A 21497-nucleotide genomic window follows, 5' to 3' on the forward strand; every position below is an offset into this window, starting at 1 on the left:
AGAAAATTTCAAATATTTCAAATGAGATATTTTGTGTAGTCACATGTAAATAAGACTGAACAAGGCTTTCACACAAAATGAAAGGTTTTTTTTAATGAAATCCAACAAAGTGTGTTCTTAGCATTTTCCTTGTGTTCATCTTGAGAAGTGGCCTTGACATTCACTTACTGACACGTGTGGGCTATGTCGGAGACAGGTTTCATGGCGTTTTACTGCAGAAATGGGATCGTTTTTTCTCAGACACAATCACAAAATTTCATCGGAAGTTAGAAAGGGAATGACGTTGCATTTTATAAAAATCTGTTTACAGATACATGATGATGGAACGTGTCGTTCTGCTTACAAATTCATGAAACAGACAACAGTTATCTGAAATTCAAATTACCAAGATGTCGTCATGTACTTGGCAATACACGAAAACTCGTTGTCGTTTGTTCTATTTTATTCTTTTTAAATGTCTAATATGACATGAACTATGTGTTAATGAGTTATATTGTAATTAGAGAAATTTCGTTGCATGTCTTAATTACTTATATGATAGTTTTAAGGCCGTAATAAACCGTAGCAAACCGATATTATACGAAGTTCACAAAAGGCCGTCACGAAAATCCACTTGACCATTATCCGTACTCAAATGTACAGGTGTATATATAGCAGGCAAGTTCACAGGATCGCTGTGTAGTCTGAATATAGCCCTCTTACGGAAATGTTGGAAAGATTTTCGTAAATTGAGACATGTTTACAAAAGGTGAATATCAACAACTTTTATATCAAAATTGTCTTGTGTATTTCTCAGATAAGATCTTCTACAAAGTAATACGACTTGGCACAATAACTATCCAAAAATAACTACCATATGTTACCATCATAAATTTCTACATGTAGTGATCATGGGTAAATTGCATTTGTTGGTGAAGTAGAAAACAAGCACAGTAGGTAAACGTTGTATATTTTCGTATAGTATTTTCGATGTTAAACATCGAGAATATATATATATACATATATGTATTCTTATATCATTATAAAACATGCCTTTATTGAATTTCCGTCCATGAACGTGTATTGTTGAAATATTTTACGGAGTTTGAGAATGTATCACAGAACTAAAAAAAAATCGCAAAATTTGACATAATTACAGTATTCCAATGTTTATTGTTGTACAGATTGTTCTATTCTTTAATCATAAAGCACTTAACTTTATCTGTGTCGCAAAGTTTACAATTTTCGCTACAGATACTGCAAATGTTATCTTCATCGACGATTCAAATTTTCGCGGTTTTAAGAAAACTTTAAGCCAGAAGAATAAATGTGTTTTCAAGAAAGTCATAGAACGATCTATTGAATTCTCTGTTAGTTTTATGTCACAGGCAATCATTTTTCGCAAGTTTACTCCATTCTTGAATTGAGTGAAAAATTAAAACCCCTAAAAGATAATCTTTGCAGTACGTAACGTATGCATGTTGCATTGCTACATGTATGAACATGGACGGGCATGCGCAGTACATACCGTTTACGTCATACAGTTTAAAATTCATTATTGGTTAATCATGATTAAAAAATGCATTGATACTTCATGCATGCATTGTTGAAACATGAACCTAAATAACCAATAAGCAATACGCTAAATTTTATGAAGGAAACGCCATATAGTATAGAGACATGAGCCTAAAAACTCGAAGAATGTTGCATATTTAATAACACGAATAACTTCTGGAGTTGTCAGAGTTAAATTGTCGTTATTTGATAATTATGCAGCGACACGTAAGTCCTTTAATTTGTAAACAATCTGAAACTTTTTATCGTTGAATATATTTTGAAAGGTTAAAGGTCAATCAAATTTAGCTAACTGGTCCATACATTGTATATTTTAAAAGGGTATGAATGAGCAATGTATCATACACCTTTAATACAAATCACAGGTATGATGTGACATGTAAACACGTAGTTTTTGACCAAAACTTTTATTGGTAATCTGAGGATCAATATATGATTCAACAAGATTTTTTGTGATCATTTTTTTTCAACATTAGGTAGTCTGTTTGTTCATTGCATTAACTTAGAATGTATATTATCCGGAGTCATTACTGGCTATCTGTTACTCCGGAGAATTTGATATTTTAAATGTTTAGTTAAAACCAATAATTTCATATTTCATGACTTGCACCCGCCTTAACATTTTGAACTGTTTTACAAATATTAATTCTGTTGATCAATGTTTCTAGAGATGAAGTTAGGAAACATGAATATAATTTTTAACCCAAACATACGTGTTTGTTGTTATTTGTTACAGAAAACTTGCTTTCTCTCTTTCACTATTATCATTATTTTAAATATTTTCTGGTTCACAAAAAGTACACAAAATATGGCTAAATGTATCGTCCGTGTTTTTCGGTACACACTGACTTGTATAATAACTCTTGAAAATATCGAATAGACTTGACAGTATATTTTGATACACAAAAATACTTACAACAATTATTCAGCTCAAATATAAAGAAAAAATCGAATGATAAGTCTCGCAATATTACAATTTCTCGCTAAGCGAAAATCTGGCACAGAGATTGCATACTTTATGAAAGATGGTCACAATTTTCTTTAATCATGTATATTTTTTATAGTTAATAAAATCGCTCTCCCTTTGTGTTGCCTTTTGGAAACACAATCGGTAAGTAAGATATTACAGTAGGAAAAAGTGGTGACGTTTTTGAAAGACAGACACGTGATCATCAGAAATGTGATATCATTTCCTTCTCACTTTTGTTCATAGATACATAATTTAATTAAGGTTGATTATCTAGAACATTGATAATTATAGGAGAAATTCCCAAGTATGGAAGATTACATTTAGACTTTTAAATAAGTTTTCATTTCAGTGAGATTTGAAGAACCAAGTTCTTGATATTTTTATGTTTGCGAACCTTCGTTTTCGGTTACTTTCTACCAGATAAATCAGAAATGTTTCATTTTGATAGGTTTAGAAATAAAATGTGGAGATCAAATGAAGGCATCTGTTTTGTTGCGTCATTTATGATTAATGGCGTAACTTGTCCATAATGTGACATCACAATAAATTCTATTTCTGACTATTATCCGGTAAATAGCGTACATCGGAAGTTTTGCGAAGTTAGCGACCATTTTCAAAATCGTAAGATTTCATGTTTTCTTCTTTCAATTTTAAACGCATAAATAATACATCTACAGAGCTGATGTATATACATAAACATAAACACTTTCTAGTCGTGAATACTATTATAATAGATAAAAACTAGTCGGTATTTAAATCTCTTATCTAGTATAGCTGGTCAGTTAGAAGTCCAGTTAGAACCTACACTAGTATGACTGGTCAGTTAGAACCTACACTAGTATGACTGGTCAGTTCGAACCTACACTAGTATGACTGGTCAGTTAGAACCTACACTAGTATGACTGGTCAGTTCGAACCTACACTAGTATGACTGGTCAGTTAGAACCTACACTAGTATGACTGGTCAGTTAGATCTCCAGTTAGATCCTACACTAGTATGACTGGTCAGTTAGAACCTACACTAGTATGACTGGTCAGTTAGATCTCCAGTTAGATCCTACACTAATATGACTGGTCAGTTAGATGTCTAGTTAGAACCTACACTAGTATGACTGGTCAGTTAGATCTCCAGTTAGATCCTACAGTAGTATGACTGGTCAGTTAGATCTCCAGTTAGAACCTACACTAGTATGACTGGTCAGTTAGATCTCCAGTTAGATCCTACAGTAGTGTGATTGGTCAGTTAGATCTCCAGTTAGAACCTAAACTAGTATAACCGGTCAGTTAGATCTCCAGTTAGAACCTACACTAGTATGACTGGTCAGTTAGATCTCCAGTCAGAACCTACACTAGTATGACTGGTCAGTTAGATCTCCAATAAAGATTAGAATCTACATTCTTAAGTATTCAGTTTTCAACAGAGACCTTCAAAACTTCTGAGACAATGAAATGGCTAAAAAACAGAAAATTTTTGAAACAAGCAGAAATTACAAAAGGTTCATTTTGGGGATTGCACAGCGCGAAAACGTCCTAATATACGGTGTATATACTAGGCATATTTTGATGCCAAAATATGTGTAAAAGCTAACGTTAATAGAGAAAAAAACTATTAACTACGTCCAGTCTAAGAAAACCCAAACAGCTGGTTTGTCTGTTCCTGTTTACTGTGTATGCTTTCTGTTATTCATTATAGATGTGAATCTAGCTATATTTGTCAACATCGATATCTTTATCTCGTAAATCGACACGATTCGGTGCCGTTTTGGTTTCGTTTCGCGTGATCTGTTAAGTGTTCGCTCAAGTGCGCCTGACAGATGCCAACGTTACCTACCTGTTCATTCTGACTAAAGTACACGACCCTAATCATTAATTCATAGATGAGTATATGTATTTGTCAATAACCATTTACCATATACGTTTTTTGAATTTGACGACAAATTCCTTCGAGAAAACCTAATATAATGTAGAAAATTCATCCCAATGTCGGAAACAACCAAAGTCAACAGCTAGCACGGCCACCTGCTGCAAACCAGTAAATGTACAGATAACGGTCATGATAAATTTTCCTCCATTTCTCCCCCGTTATGATATTATATGATATCACTAAGAAAGACGTTATCATATACACCCAAATGGCCCATTCCGCAAAATACAATAACCATTCAGCTCGCGTGACAATATGCATTAGCCAATATAAACAATCAGCCAATCAATACACCCAAATGAATAAGTCAAAAGTCGATCAGCAAACTCTGGGACTTTCATTAGGCACATTAGAGTTACCTTTCATTTTGACTTTTTTCCTGTGGCCGTAACTTACATCACTTCGTCTTTGTTGACGTACAGACCGCTTCTATTAACTAATTTATCATCGTTTGGATCACCGTAACGTTTGTGCAGTGATCGATTACCGAGTGCTTACAGATCCGTTCACTTTTCGTGACGTAACAGTTGTCTGTCTGCAGCAGTTGTTTGAATGACATAATATAATGAATATGGTTTAACACACGGGTATGTAATATTCACAGCGGTGTAAGTGAAGTTCGCATTAACGAAAAACCTATTAATGGCAGCCCGTTGCTCATGCGTGTTATATAATTATGTTTATAACAAAAATCGTTACTGATTATGTCGATATGAAAACAGACATCGTCCATACAGAGCAAAAAAAAGTCGAGATTCCTTTCGGAATAAACAATTTATAATTGTCTCTTAAAGAGCAGCAATTGATAAATTAAGCTGATCGGAAAATATCATCAACACTTCTATGCGTGTGATGAACGTCATCATATATTGTGACAGTGTCATCACATTGTGTGATCAACATCATCGCTATATGTGAAAATGGTTTACCTGATATTAATATATAACAATTATTATTACAAATTTTTCACAGTTTTTTTTTTACTTAGCTTCAGATTACAATGAGTCATAAAACATATCTATTCATTCATCAACCTGTTTTTGTTATGATCAGAGAACGGGAAATGTGACTTGGTCCCATGTAAATTACAAAAGGACATAGACACTAAATTATATACATGTCCCGACCTGAGAGTATCAGCAAGCTGTTGGTACTCTTGTTCGGGAGTAGGACCTTAACACGTGGACTCAAGGCGTTAGACGTGTCCAGGATCCTTTGGGGTCCCCAAACAGTCGGTACTGCTGATGAGTAAATAATGTAGACACTGTGAGGTGTTCTGGATCCCTAAACTGTCGGTACTATTGATGAGCTGTATGACGTACAAATTATAGGTCTGTAAATGATACAGATGTAACTGGTCCTTTAGGGTCCCCTTGGGTGGATACCATTGTTGCATTTTAAGTCGTCCATCTGCAGATAGTATACAGGCCAGAATCCCTTATAGAGTTTCACAAGTTGTTGGTACTTTTTTATTGACTAGGACGAAGACCTGTAGATATTAATTATACTTGAGCCTATCGGGATCCCCTTACAGTTGACTTTATCGACCAGGATGTGTGGGAGCGCGTTGATGAATTGATCAAACATTTAATTGACTTTGCGTCATAGCTAGTCATTGACCAACGCGGCAGAGGTCATTGATTAATTGAGCGAACTAGTCAGTTCTTTGTTAGACGTAAACATTGTCAAATTTATAATGAAGTTATTGCTTGTTGACCAATTTAACTAATTCATAATATGTTTTTAAACATATGCTTGTTATTTGTTACGTCTCTTTATTAGAGAGGCACAAGAAAACACGATACGTTTGCAATAACTTAACTCCGATCCAGTAAGACAAGTATAAAGTGCAGGAAGGAAAAAAACAAACAAACAAAAAAGCGGGAAGGCAATAATTGTTATAAGGACGTAACAAGGTGCGGTAAGCCTTGAAAAGGGCGCCTCAAGGAAAGGACAATATGCGGTAGGCCTAGAACATTACACGATAGACCAGGTGTACTAATGGGAAATATAGACAAGAGTACAGTGCGGTAATGAAAGAACAAAAACATATACAAAAAATGGTACCAGTAAAGGACAGGGTACTGTAGGCTAGAGCATGGTGCGGTAATGTAAGTGAGGTGAAGAATTGAGGTAAAGCTATAACAAAGGACGATTTACAGGCATTTACGATCAATGTGAGGTAAGGATAGAACTTACTGATTTGTTGTAGACTCTATAGAAATTACGATAGCAAAATCTAAAACGGCAGATTAGATATGAATATTTACACTAAGACTATTGAAAATGTATACAACAGAAAGTATATAAACATCACAGGTGGTCCGGAAGGCTGAGCGTCTTCCGCTATATCGAAGTGAACCGCATCCTGGATCTTAATAAATCCAAGTAATGCCACGTTCTCAAATTTGGAACCGAAAGAGTGGCGAATGCTTAGTATGAATAGTTATTTGCCACAGTTTCACACATGTATGTATACATATAATCTGACTACGAGAGGAATGGGATTCAACCCGAGTAGCATCGTATTTCTGAGGGAGCTGAGATCATGGAAAAACATGCTCTGTTGCAGTGACCTCAGGAAACACTCTTGGAATTTACGTCATTTACAACAGCTATGGTCATTTGAAAAACGGAAACACAATTTTACTCTTTAACTGCTTTGGACATTACCTACGCTATCGAAAATGAATCGCTCAATAACTAGCAACTACATACAAAAATGATCAACAGAAGAAATCTAACGTTAACTGTTTATATTGGTATGTGTTTATGACGTCATGATGAATACTTTTTATGACGTCATAATGCATTTGTATCTATGTACGACTTGGCTACACGGTTACCACATCTAGAGAGAGAGCAACATATTGTAATGATCGAAAAATTGTGAAAATGGGCTGTAATAACTCGAAAGTGGAGGAACATACACACCAAGAACAAAACAAGAACAAGGTAACATGAATAGCTGCCGGTTCAGGCGACAATTTATCTAGATTAGAAAGAAATAGTCATTAGCAAAGTCCAAGTCATGCGTCACCACAAAAAGATCATTCAGGATTTTACACAGGTGTCGGTCATGATTTATTTCCTATAGAGTCGATTGCTATACTTGATTACGTGTATAGATATACAGAAGCTATACATATATTTATATGTCTTTATCATGTCGACAATGACATTAAAGAACAAAATACGACATAAATGGCGTTAACGTTAGACTAACATGACCAGTGCTCGAATACTCTTGATATTTTTGGTTCTCATCCCACAAAACGACCGATTTGTCCATACATAATGCATGGTAATTATAGGATGTATTGACACTCTTCAATCTCTGATAAGAAAGCTCTCTAACTACCTTGGTAATCTGAATCCAGCAGACGACTGCGCACGACAGCAGTCATAATGAACGGCAGTTCCTAAAAAGTTTGCAAACTTCATTTTTTGCCAACTCTGAAATAATCATGGTAAAATATCTTATTTAAAAAGAAAGAATTGCATCAAATGTGTATTGGACGTATTTTACAAAATACAATACATTCCAATTATTGGTCCATATCCCCCCTCCATAGAAACTCATGCAGATTCGTTATTTCGAGAGTAGATGTTGAAAGTACATGTCGACTTACTAGCCTTGGCAAGTAGGAACTTTCCTTTAGTCGAGTAGCAGAGTGTCAGGCTGGAGACCGAAAGGTCGTTAGTTCGAATCCAGTCGGAAGCAAGGTGTTTTTCATTACTCCTTCCGATTACAGATTTGGTGCCGTGACCAGGAATAGAACCCGGGTCTCCGGCGTAATAATCGACCGGCTCTAGCAACAGAGCGAAAAAACGCATGCTCCATCAGCGAGACAGAGTGTTTATTTAACACAATTTAATACTATATTACACAGGCATCGATTAATGTCCTTTGTCTCGTGTATTTTTACAACGTTATCCATTTTGAAAATAGTCTTTAGTGGTTTATGTGTGTGATAGGTTTTAATAATAATAAGTAGAACGACATCACGACGACATTGTAAATATTTGAAATATTAGTGGGGTGTTCGAGTATTGGTTCAGATTTCCGTCGATATCTGTCATTACACCTGTGTTGTTTGACCAACTTCATTTCAATTGCATGTGCACTTAACAGAGCTGAAAATGTTCATGACACAACAATCATTGAAATTATTGACAGGTAGTCATATTAGAACAGTGAAAAACTATGCTTTGTATTCCAACACTGAAAGTGAGTGTAATCAAAACTTTTCCATGTCACGTGGATTTTAACGAACCACCCACACAAATCACGTGCCACATGGTACCTAGTACTAACGGACTCGGTTATCTAAAGCAACATTTAACTCAATAATATACAGCGGTCTTTACGAATCAACGCAAAACTCAGAACAGATTTTTACAACTTCACCAACACCATTCGGATGTTCAAGGTCACACAGTAGTTTTAAAGTTAAACAAACACCATTCGGACATTAAAGGTCAATGGTTTTAAAGGTCCGTAAAATGCATGCAGGGATGCCATAACGATAAGATAGAAAGGTTTCCAAATTCATTGCCTTTAATAGGCGAGGACAACAGAAACCGATCAATAACCAGGTCCAAGGGAGGTCGTTTGTTACTATGGACCAATCCTTTGGCCAATAAAACTTATTTTTAAAAACGTGCTTATTTAAACATTTATTCTATTCTAGATCGAACCAGTCAACGTCCCTGTCAAAGGGAAGTCAGTTTCGTCTTTGGACTCTATTACTGCCAACATTGTACGTAAAACCGAACAAACAGTACTGATGCAGCTAAAGGATGAAGGCGTTGTTCCCGTTAAAGGGGAAGGCGGAGTAGCCTTTGTGCTAAATATCGACGGCTTATCCGAACCGGACCCGTTGTTTTCTACACTTCCCGGCGTTCCGGTGCATAATAGGGATCAATCCCAGTACGCCACATACTCCCGAGAGGCTTTCCGGTCCAAAAGCCACGCCCCTCCTCGACGCCTTCCTCCAATCAATAGGTCAAAGGCATCCATTGACGCAAAGCTAGAACGAGCAAGACTAAACCGTGAGAGAAAGATCGCTGAGAGAAAAGAGAAATGGGCGAAGAAATATGCAAGAATCGAATCAACGATGCAAAAGAAATCTCAAAGCGTCGAATAACTTTCTCATTTCATCTTTTTTTGTTGTTTTATTTCTTTATTTTCGTTTTGAAGTTTATTTGTGATTAAATGTTAATGTTTATTTCCACAAAATAATTTTGTTGTTTTGGTCTATTCTGAAATAAACTATTTTTCCTAAAATACAAATAACATTATAGGTATATGTAGATACAAGAAACACAACAAGGGAGGTTGCTTCAAGCAAATCATATACTGGTGTATGATCTCCCAATATATTTTTACTCGGGTCAAACTTTGTTATCAAAAACTGAGAAAATGACCATAACTGTATATAAGTAGGTTGATACGAGACGTTCAATCTTCCCATGCATTGTTTCACGGAAATACAGAATTTAGCAGTTGTAGATGACAGATCAAGTGTCTATGATATTTGTCAGACGACAGAGCACATATTGGTGTTGCGAAACTGGACTGTGTCGAGCTAGCTCAAATGGTAGAGCATCCCTCTTGGGTTCGTAGGCTTCCTGGCAGAATTCACCAGTCCAAGAGTAGAAGCTTTACAAATATCAGATTCTTCTTTGGAGCATAAGGACCTGGATTGGTTTGTTCGGTTATCAGGAAGTGGTGTAGAAATTAAGAGTACATGTCCCTTAACTAGCTTCCGTTAGAACAAATTTCCCCTATTGTAAAGTAGTAAAGTGTTTGGCTGTAGATCTTTGAACTTCGGTGGGGGCAATGTGTTTTTCATTATTCCTTCCTATTACAATTTGGTAGCACACGGCACAAGTTCATATCCTGGTAGTTTAACGCATTTAGCAATCCATACTACAGACAAGGTGATGCACGGACGTACAGACTAGAGAAAAAAGTACAACAGCGGGAAACTAGTACGAACTGACAGACATCGAATAAGTAAAATTCGCAGTTTAGTGAGAACTTCAGTCCGTGAAACAATGAAAATATTCTAATTTCAACATAAACATTTATTAAAAAATGGCCAAAAACTTTATATAGATTAGTGAAACTGTTAGAAAGCGAGATTTAAAAACAAGTCACGCTGGTCATTTTCCTGTATTTAAAATCAAGAAATTTAATATGTTTCAGTAAGAATAAGAAACCAGGAAAATATCTACAGTCAAACTTGCCTTTAAAATATATACACGTACCAAATACATTTCTATAAAGATAATTTGTTTTGGTTCAAAATTATATACTATTCAGAGTACGTGATTGAACATCCATGCAAAGCGACTTGTCTAAAGCGGCCACTTTTCTCTACTTCACTGAGTGGCCTTTAAAGACAGTTTTGACTTTGTGTGGTGAAGCTGCAGAACTGACGGGAAAATAATTACCTCCTAAAAACATTGTTTACATTCCAACCCGGATCCTTGGTCACTTGGTGTGGACATACTAAAATTAAACTCCTCCACTAAAGATCATTGATATTAGCATGGCACTATGTAACAATATCGTTTTGTATAATTGTTTGTGGTACTTCACAGACAATTCACGGTCATAATCCCGGCTCGTATAAATGTGTTGGTTCAGTGGAAGAGTTTAATTGGAAACTGGTCTAGAGGGAAATCTATCAGCATCAGAAATGATTATGGAATTATTAATTCTGTCGATACCATTAACAAACAAACATCCCTATTAATGAAAATTGGATATTATACCCACCAACCACGTGGGTACAGTAAGGAGAAAATCAATTTATTGTTATAATAAGAAAAAGTATTACACCCGTGTTTTGTTTTATGTTATTTTTTCTTTTCATTTAAGTACTTTTTTTCGCTTGCTTTATTTTTTTTTATCTTTAATGTTATTATCTGAACATCCACCAACCCCTAAAAAACACATTTATAGAAAAAAAAAGGAGAATTGATTACATGTAGGTTGAAAATTGTCAAATGATAAATTACAGACAAAATATTGAATTTTCTTATTTTTGAGTTTCTCCACATTCACTGTACACTTGAATTTGATTTTGTGTGATTCTTCAAAATTTTTTTTTAATCTTTGATGAAGATATTTTCTATATATACATATATAAGGTTGGTTAGTCAGATTAAACCTTATGGCTGTATGTTAATAAACTTATGTGTATGTACCTCAAATAAAAATAAATGTAAACATTGAAAACTCAGTCACTCCCCTAAATTCCTTTGAAAATTTCGTGGAAGTACCTTTTGAAGATGTTTGAAACCTTACAGGCCTGAATCACTTACTTGTTCCTGTACTTACACAAATACCATGACACAAACCTATTACTTTATGAATTGAACAGTTTTTTACTGTACACATCTGACCCCTGTGACCTTAAAAACAGGTCAAAGTAAAACAATTGGAACATACTTAGTACTATATCAAAGCAGGGTGGGGTACGTTTTGATGATTTTCTGTATAGAACATATTTACAGGTGTGCTCTCTTCATCACTCCACTTGGACATTCCTCAACCCACAGTACACAAGGATCTATTAATACAGACATTCCCTAACTACATACTCATACACATGTACAAATGTCAATTTATGAAAGTTTAAAATAAAAAAGACAGAACAAATTCAACTCTTTCCAATTTTCATCATTTAATTATATTGTGCAAAAAATTACAGGTGATAATTAAACATCACAGTCAAAATGAAATTGATTACCTTTCAACAACAAGTAAATAGACCTAAAAAATACAAATACAGGTACTGTATAAATATTGTTTTAAGGTTGTCTGTGGCTAGTCAGGAAAAATAGAAAATACAACATAGAGCCAACATGTAGTACATAAAAAAATAACAATGACCGTTTTTCATGAAGATATGAAAATAAAATTCTCTCTTTTTTCCCCCCAAGTCAAAATTCAAACCTCTCTAGATAAACTGAACTCTGTTTGCTATTTTTCAAGAATATTTCCCTGTTTTTGTTTTTCCTTCACCAAATAAATCAATTTCTGGTGACAATGATTGAGAATTGAGTTTCTTATATTCAAATAATTTTTTCTTCTTAAAAACTGCTTTTTGCTATAAAACCTGAAAGGATTTGAACACATGGAATTTCGAAATTTATCAATCTGATCAAAATCTTCAGATTTCATTCAAATCAGTATGAATGTTTCTAACGAGATCCAAAATGTGAGAAGATGCCAACTTAAGAAAATGGATCAATATTGTAATAGTGATGTTGTAGGAAAATATGCAGAACAACATGGCACTAATCAGTGAAGCAGTAAGACTTCACATTTTTCTACCATGGATTCTATAACACATTTCATAACAATGGACTTTACCTGAGACAGGTCAAGGTCATACTAGGTAAAAGAGTCAAGGTCAGACAAGAAATGTTGGTGTCAATTTCAGACCATGTAAAGGTAAATGTCAAGGTCAGATCATGTTAAAGTAAAGGTTTATGACCAAAGATCCTTGCATACCCTCAATTATATCAACACAGTAAGCTGTGAAGCAATGTCTTCCAATTTCATGTCCTTGTCAATTAAACCAAACACAGATCTTGAAGAAACCTCTTTTGTAAGAAGTATACAGTGAAGTATAACTGTTGGCATGGCGAAATGTCTACAGCCGATCACAATTTCTTTGTATTCCAGGCACTACTGCTGTCCTGGACAATTACCACACTTCATCCTGTAGATCTTCCTTGTGGTGTTTTCACATATGCATCAAGTCAATATTTTTACACACTTCTGACTCCAGCATATCCTGAAATTTTGTAACATATTATCAGAATGTAAAGGAGAAAAGATCTAGCTTACAATGACAACCCAGGTACACTAACTATTACATTCAGGAGAAACTGGGTTTTCTTAATGTCTGAAATAATTTTTTTTTTCACATTTTCAAATATATGAATTGAAGAGTAAGTACATGCAGAATGTTATTATTGAACTTGTTGTACAAATCTATATTGACATGGTCACTAGTGTACAATCTTTGATCTATTCATTACTGACTTTCATAAGTAAACAGGGCACATTGCATGAAAAAGGAATTTAAAAGGAGACAATTATTTAAGGATACACAGACCATGCACCATGAAATAATCTTGAAATTTAATAAAAATTCATATTTGAACATACCACTTCTCTCTTCAATTCCTCCAGCTTTACTTTTGTTAACGAAATGTCCTGAAATATAAAGTCAATTTTCATGTACAAAAATCTGAGGATCTGAGGATCTGCATATATGCTTAAATATCCAGACAAAATATTAAGGACAAAGGGTTTTATAAAATCTTTTTTTTTAAAAGACTTGATTTGAGAAGCATGTTTTTTTCCCATCTGTAACTTATAAAATAAAAACAGCATCTTACTGGAGGAAGACTGTGATAAGTTTGTAACTTTGCCTTGAGAGGTGCCATTTGGTCCTTCAGCTTCTGAAGCTCCTAGAAATGACGAAGTAAAATATGAATTGAAAAGTGATTGGTTTTATATTGTTAAACATGCTATCAACAGCTATGGTAAAATCACTGTAATTTATGGACAGAATCTCTTTGTATGGAAAGTGAGTGCATATGTTGCAAATTGTCTGTGCAAGTCTCCTTGTGATAGTGCAGAACTGATGGTGACTTTATAGTGATTTACACAACAAATATCAAACAATGTAAAAATAAATTTACAGTATTTATGAACAAGTTTTGCTCATTAGGGGCCCCTTGGAGCTGATGGGATATAGCAGAGAGTTTTGAACTCCTTATTGCTGTAGAGCATGGTGCTGAAAAGCTATGGCCAACAACCCGTGGTGAACATGACTATAGCTGACTGGAAGCTGATGGGTACCATAATTTGATCATACAAGTGTACAGGAGTCAGCAAGGGTTGGAAATTACAACACCTGGGCCTGAAGTTCAACTTACTGTTCTATCCCGGATCATATAGAGTTGATATATTGCAGTCTCCCTAACCCTAGGGTCCAGCATTGGATTGACGGGGTGTATAACAGCAGACTGACATCATTAATAACATTGGTATAAATTATATGTTATTACATCATGCCAGTTTACTGCCATAGGCCCAAAGGAGAACCGATGATGCCCCAACCCGCCCCCCTCCCCCCCACCCCCCCCCACCCCACCCCTCCAAAAGGACACAACATCCAACCCCTTTATATAGACAATTAGCATAAGAGTCCTTACACTACCAAATATTGAGCATCAAAATAATGAAGTAATAACTACCAAATTCCAAAGACCCTCGATTGTCTTGGTCAGGGGACAAAACCAAAAGTCTTCCTCACAGGGGCAAAATCTAAAAGTGGAGCATTGTGTCAAGCTGGCAAGCCAGGTTTATTTCTTTGATATTTTTCTTTCAATACTTATCCCCCCCCCTACCCCCCCAATAAACCCATTTATTAGCACAAAAAGACATATTTCCAATATCTTATTTAATATTATTCCCAACTGCATTGGTACATTGGAAGTATACTATTCATGTTGCACTAAACAAAATAAAAGGACTGTTAGCACACTGAGGATTTTACTATGAATTTTTCAGCAAATCAACCAACTAAAAGGTGCCTCATATTGAGGTTTCAATAAATAACATCCATTATATCAAAGTTCATTTTTTGAAAAAATGATAACAGAGCATCAAGTGTGTGTACAGTTTTCACAGAAAAGTGACATCAATTTCTAGATTTGATAAATAACAGGTGTTATAATGAGTTTTCATGTTAAAAGAAAGAGATGGATATATATCAAGATTTCAATGTCAGAAGTTAACAAGGACAGTATTTCAAAGTATATCATTAAAGTCTGTTATTTCTTTTGATGACGGAAACAATCAAGACATACAACTTATACGATATTTACCTCCGACTTGTGAACAAGTTCTCTGTGGTATATTGATGAATCTACTCCAGTACTTGACAAAACTTTCTGTAAAGAAAATTTTTTGTTAATCATAATATTTAACTGAATTTATTGCTACATCAACAGCTTGGGTCACTTGTAGTAGCAGATGGCTACCACACTGAACAATATACAGGAGGTCCTTCATAAACCAACCGTACCAATTGGGGTAAAGTGTTTTACTCTTACGAAAGACTACTGATGATTTATTTGGGGTAGGATGAGGTGGAAAGTGTTAAAGAAAAGGCTTGATTTTTTCCTTAACAGCTGGCATGAAGCATCTTGCCCTCTAGATCTTGAATTAATAATATCTGAAAAATGCTCCATTTTTAAACACTGATAATACTTCCTAGTAATTTGACACATAATTTTTTTCATACAGATTTCACCCTTATCCCATTATACACTCACCACTAAATCCAAGACTGAGAAATCAACTTAACCTTTTCTTCCGATCCATTAACAATGTACAAGTATATATATTAAGAAGGAAACAAACTGATATTATTATTTTTACAAATAAAATCTACTAAAACATTATGCATCATGAAATTATTCAAATGTTTTAAGATTGATTAAGGTCACTAGGTAGTTCAAGTAGATAAAGGAACCCAGGAGAAGGTTTATACCTGAAGTTGACTAATCTTTTCCTTGTACTCTTTGGCTTTGCTACGAGAGAACACTGTCTCTTTTGCCTTTCCTTCCATCTGTGGCTGTTGACTCTTCGCCTCCTGCTGTAACATTGCAAGGCTCCTGAAAACACAAAAGAATTTTAACCACACATTACCGACAAACTTTAGCCAACTTAAATTAAAAATCAAGCTTAATTCGCTAAAAATTATGTGATTTGCTTGTATGGGCATCGTGGTCTAAGGGAGACTACTCCTATATAAATTAGTGGCAAAAATTCCCTTCAATAATGATATCTTAATTTATCAACTTTATTTTTTATCCCGTGTTCTATGCTTCCAAATGTTTGTATGTATCTGATATTATACCAAGCCCATGTTGGTTATAATCCTGCCCAGTCTATTGGCGTGTCAGTATAACTACAAAGTCTTGCTACACCAATGACTACCTGGCTTCCTACTTTGAGTTTTGGAGTCCATGTTGCTCTAGGAGCCAACTGCAAAATATAAATATGGTATGCTCATCGCCTTGCTGCACAAAATTCTTTTGTAATAATAGACGTAGCATTCCACAATTTACACTGAAAGCCACATTTCAACTTAAAGGATTAGTTTTCATATTTTCTCTTCAAATCTTGAAGAAAAATCAGCAATGTAGCAAATTAACCTTTGTCCACTTGATTTAAATCCTTGAAGATGTAGATGGACAAACAATGAATTATTTGTCTGTGTGTTATTTATACCTTTTGATAGTATTATATTTCTGAAGAGCAGTCTTAGTTTTGTCGCGAAGATCTTGCAAAATTGTCTGTTCTTGGCAATAAATTTCTTCTGTTTTGTACAACTCATCCTGTAGGGCTTGTAATGCCAGCATATAACTGAAATGAATCACTCACATCAGAAACATAATCCAGTTTAATTCTATAAAACAACACCATAAGTAAAACAAGATTCACTTTTCAATCATAAAATAACTCTAAAAAACAATCTGTAAACTTCAATGAAAACAGGAAATGAGGACATTTACGTTCTTACTATTTCTGGTTGATAAATTCATCAGCCCTTTTTTGTTAAAAGTTTTCACCAATCAAAGAGATAAAAATCAAAGACTTCACAAGAAATTCTCCAAATATCGAATCTCATGGGTAACTGTGAAAAATATTTGCTATAACATACTATTTGACAACAAAATTTCTCCTAGTAAGCCAGAGGTCCTGGTTTCAATTGTTAGTGAAGGCAATGAAATAAAACAATGACCCATGTGTTCCATTATTGAAATTTTATTGTAACAAATATCAAAAAGTTTTCTTCTCTTCCGTTATGTTTAACATTACTATTTTATTCTGTGTAACATAAAGTATCTTACTTGGTATCAGAAATGTCCTTGATTTGCAGCAGTAGGGCGACATTAGCCAGATTTCTTACACTCATTATACCGGACTGAGATAACACTGAAGATGTGATACTGACACCTTTCAGTACACGTTCCAGTCTTCCAGCTGTTAAACAAACATTATCCTGCATTGACTCACAATAGCTATACGAACTACATTCAATTGAAATGACTGCAAACTCAAAAACATCTATATTGAATTCTGAATTGTTTAGGGTGGTCGGGTGGCACAGTGGTAATGCACTCCCCATTCACCTAGCTGTCAGGGGTGCGACTCCTGAAACGGACATGAAAAGGTAAAGTCACCTGCCCGACCACGTTTGTTTTCCCAGGTACTCTGGTTTTTCTCCTACAATAAGACCTCTCACGCACTTACATCTGGGCCAACATGTTTTTATCCAGTTTACGTATCTACTATACTCTTCTAAATATTGATATCTTTCATTCTTTTTATAAATTATCTTATACATGTATATAATTATATATATTAGAATAATTGTGGTATTTCAATCAAATACGTGGTACATCTTGATTTACAATATTTCGGCTTATTTATTTGTCCTTTTTATGATTTTTTTTTCTTGATTACTTGAAGACTGTCATGCCTAGTTTATTTTTTAAATAGCTGCTGTGTATAGTGATATTGTAAGAAATATTAAAATAAGGTCTTCTTTTATCTTCATAATAATCACTCAATGATAAATTCAATTTCTGAAATCATGATTGCATCATTAGTGTGAATATATGCAGATGTAATGAGCTACATAATATATCTCAATTTAATTTTTTTATATAAAATTCTGCTTTACTCAAATAATAAAACAAAAACAAAAAACCCTGACACTTGCATGTTCAAAATAGAAAATCTTTACAATGACTGAATTTCATTTATTAATCATTGTTTTTGGAAACTTTATCTTGAATAATCTACTTCCCCAAGAGCCAAAAATGCTAAAAAAGATCAGTAAATCAGATATAGATTTTCATCATTGCATGTTGTACTGTAAATCATACCTTCTGCATTATATTCTTGTGTTTTCTGTCGTAAGTCTGCTATGACCAGTTGTGTATCCTCATCCATAGACCTATTTTTCTTCATTAGATTGTACAACACATGAATAGTAGTCTTGTTCAGCTCGTAAGAAGGTACTGACTCTCCTCCAAATACATTCTCCAGCCAAACTTGGATCTGTAACAAATGAAAGTGAACACATGCACTTTCTTCCACAAAAGGGTCAGGCACAAATGTTTTAGTGCAATATTGGCCCTGAATACCATATCTGAATATTTTTTTTGAATTACATCTTGTATCAGTTACAAGGATATTTTGTTTGCTGGGTTCAAATGTCACCCGTGAGTATAGCTCCACAGGGAATTCCCAACCAACAGTCAATATATATGTAGTACAGTTACAATAACATACATGTATATATGGATCGTGGGGAGCGAATTTGTGCAAAGCCCTTGAGAACAGTCCGGAGCTACTGTCTACCTATAATCCATAACAAAGAGGACGCATATCAGCAAATTTATTAATGAGTGTGCCGACTGCGACCCCAGTCATACTGTTTCTCGTCGTTTAACCATCTAACATTGGAGTTAAGTTAAAGTTAATTTCCATATAAATCAGAATTTTCGGAATAATTCGACCGGGCCCGGCGTCACTTGTTATTTGTACAGGCATACCACATGTTGAATGTATTTCATTTACAATTCTCGACATCACAATTCCACCCACAATTAAGTGACAACAAACCTCCTGATGCCTTTCGTTCATGGTGTTTGAAAGACTGGACATTTTAAGTGTTTATCTCGTCAACATTTTTCATGTTTTGGCGGCCGGAAGTTCCTCTTAAAATTGACGGTTTAAATAAACGCGACGCTAACCAATTTTATCCACAACAACACACAAGAATTGTAAAATGTGATTTTTTTTTACTACGCTTGTAACTGGAACTGGTTAGAGATACCAGTAAAATTATCTTACCATCAGTTTGAGGTAAAACCTATCTTTACATAAAATGAATGGACTTAAAGGATTCACGATGTTGTTTTGTTCAATATCAGGGAGGTCGTTTAAGCTTTAACACGCATAGCACAATAAACATATTACTAGATATGAGTTATTTCCCCTTGTTAAATTGATATTTCGTTTTGATAATGTGTATATGCTGTGCTGCATTGGTTAAGAGGAACTAGAACATGACAGGCAACAAGTTCGATTAAAATTGATGTGTTTTCTTTTGATTTTGATTTCCAAGTACATGTTAAAGGCACCTTTTGAATCGATCAGTGTTTTCGTTAACTTATCTTGAGCGCGCCCGATATCATTCTGTATTACAATAGAAAAATTAACACTCGTATAGCTCGTTGCCTTAATCCACTCTACAGTTTTAAACATTTTATTTAGCTAAGAAATACAATATTCTGTTACAATTTCATACCACACACCTACCGATTTCCCCAATCTGCTCTATTTCAATACGTGTATAGAATGTTACCATAACGAATCAATGACGCCTAGTCCGTAATTCGAGTTGAATCACGAGGAAAAAATTGTGGTTTTTGTCTTCAAATCCGGCACCATTTGACCTGGGATATCTGAAACTCAACCAAAAGGAGCCAAGACAACACACGTTCAATCGATCAAGGGTATCTTAATGTAAAATCAATACTTAAAACAACAAACATTAACCAGTTGTAAACAAACGAGGTTTTTTCCATGGTTGCTGATATGTGACATTTCGTTATTTCGTCTCGCCAAACATCGCCTTTTCACAACGACAGAACGAAAAAACAAAGCACATGAGACGAAAAAGATCAAGCTGAAGACACTGTCTAGCCGAGGGTGACTTATTATCGGTATTTTAACCGACAGAACGAAATAACAATAATCTTCTTTCTTTAACCTTATTTGACAAAATATTCTTTTCATGTTTTAAATTTATTTAGATGATAATGACTCCAGAAATCTCTGTTATAAACAATCCTGACTTCTTTAACGTAAACTCTCTGACGCCTACTTATTTCCTGAATCTGATCTGAGAGAACAACAGACAGATCTCCAACCACCACGCTGATTTATCACAGAGATAACCAAACTTCAACCCCATTTCATCGCAGAGATCACCAACTATCCCTGTTGTTTTATCGCAGAGATCACCAACCATCCCTGCTGTTTTATCGCAGAGATCACCAACCATTCTCACTGTTCTAACACCGAGAGATCACCAACCATTCTCACTGTTCTAACACCGAGAGATCACCAACCATTCGCACTGTTCTAACACCGAAAGATCACCAACCATTCTCACTGTTCTAACACCGAGAGATCACCAACCATTCTCACTGTTCTAACACCGAGAGATCACCAACCATTCTCACTGTTCTAACACCGAGAGATCACCAACCATTCGCACTGTTCTAACACCGAGAGATCACCAACCATTCCTGCTGTTTTATCGCAGAGATCACCAACCATTCTCACTGTTCTAACACCGAGAGATCACCGACCATTCTCACTGTTCTAACACCGAGAGATCACCGACCATTCTCACTGTTCTAACACCGAGAGATCACCGACCATTCTCACTGTTCTAACACCGAGAGATCACCAACCATTCTCACTGTTCTAACACCGAGAGATCATCGACCATTCTCACTGTTCTAACACCGAGAGATCACCAACCATTCTCACTGTTCTAACACCGAGAGATCACCAACCATTCCTGCTGTTTTATCGCAGAGATCACCAACCATTCTCACTGTTCTAACACCGAGAGATCACCGACCATTCTCACTGTTCTAACACCGAGAGATCACCGACCATTCTCACTGTTCTAACACCGAGAGATCACCAACCATTCTCACTGTTCTAACACCGAGAGATCATCGACCATTCTCACTGTTCTAACACCGAGAGATCACCAACCATTCTCACTGTTCTAACACCGAGAGATCACCAACCATTCGCCTGCTGTTTTATCAGAGATCACCAAATATACCCAGAGTTTTATATCTTCATTATAATGAACATGTTTTTATTTTTTATTTTAAATGTCA

The 21497-nt window shown here is 35.2% G+C and overlaps 2 protein-coding genes across 2 annotated transcripts; one reads left to right on the plus strand and one right to left on the minus strand.

Moving 5' to 3' along the window:
* Positions 1-7343: 7343 nt before the first annotated feature.
* On the plus strand, positions 7344-9598 carry LOC132565275 (uncharacterized). The gene is made up of 2 exons (XM_060229911.1): positions 7344-7403; positions 9143-9598. The coding sequence occupies exons 1-2, from the start codon at positions 7344-7346 to the stop codon at positions 9596-9598; spliced, it is 516 nt and encodes a 171-aa protein (XP_060085894.1).
* A 2583-nt stretch (positions 9599-12181) lies between these two features.
* LOC132565288 (HAUS augmin-like complex subunit 1) lies at positions 12182-19276 on the minus strand. The gene is made up of 9 exons (XM_060229924.1): positions 19192-19276; positions 18450-18624; positions 17409-17541; positions 16786-16920; positions 16043-16166; positions 15375-15440; positions 13878-13949; positions 13645-13692; positions 12182-13267 (listed from the first exon to the last, which is right to left on the minus strand). Exons 1-9 carry the CDS (start codon positions 19231-19233, stop codon positions 13217-13219), a joined length of 846 nt encoding a protein of 281 aa, XP_060085907.1. The 5' UTR covers positions 19234-19276; the 3' UTR covers positions 12182-13216.
* Positions 19277-21497: the final 2221 nt, after the last annotated feature.

Source organism: Ylistrum balloti, unplaced genomic scaffold, assembly GCF_031769215.1.
Source record: "Ylistrum balloti isolate Yb309-2 unplaced genomic scaffold, AGI_CSIRO_Ybal_v1 Utg369710, whole genome shotgun sequence".
Classification (NCBI taxonomy): Eukaryota; Metazoa; Mollusca; class Bivalvia; order Pectinida; family Pectinidae; genus Ylistrum; species Ylistrum balloti.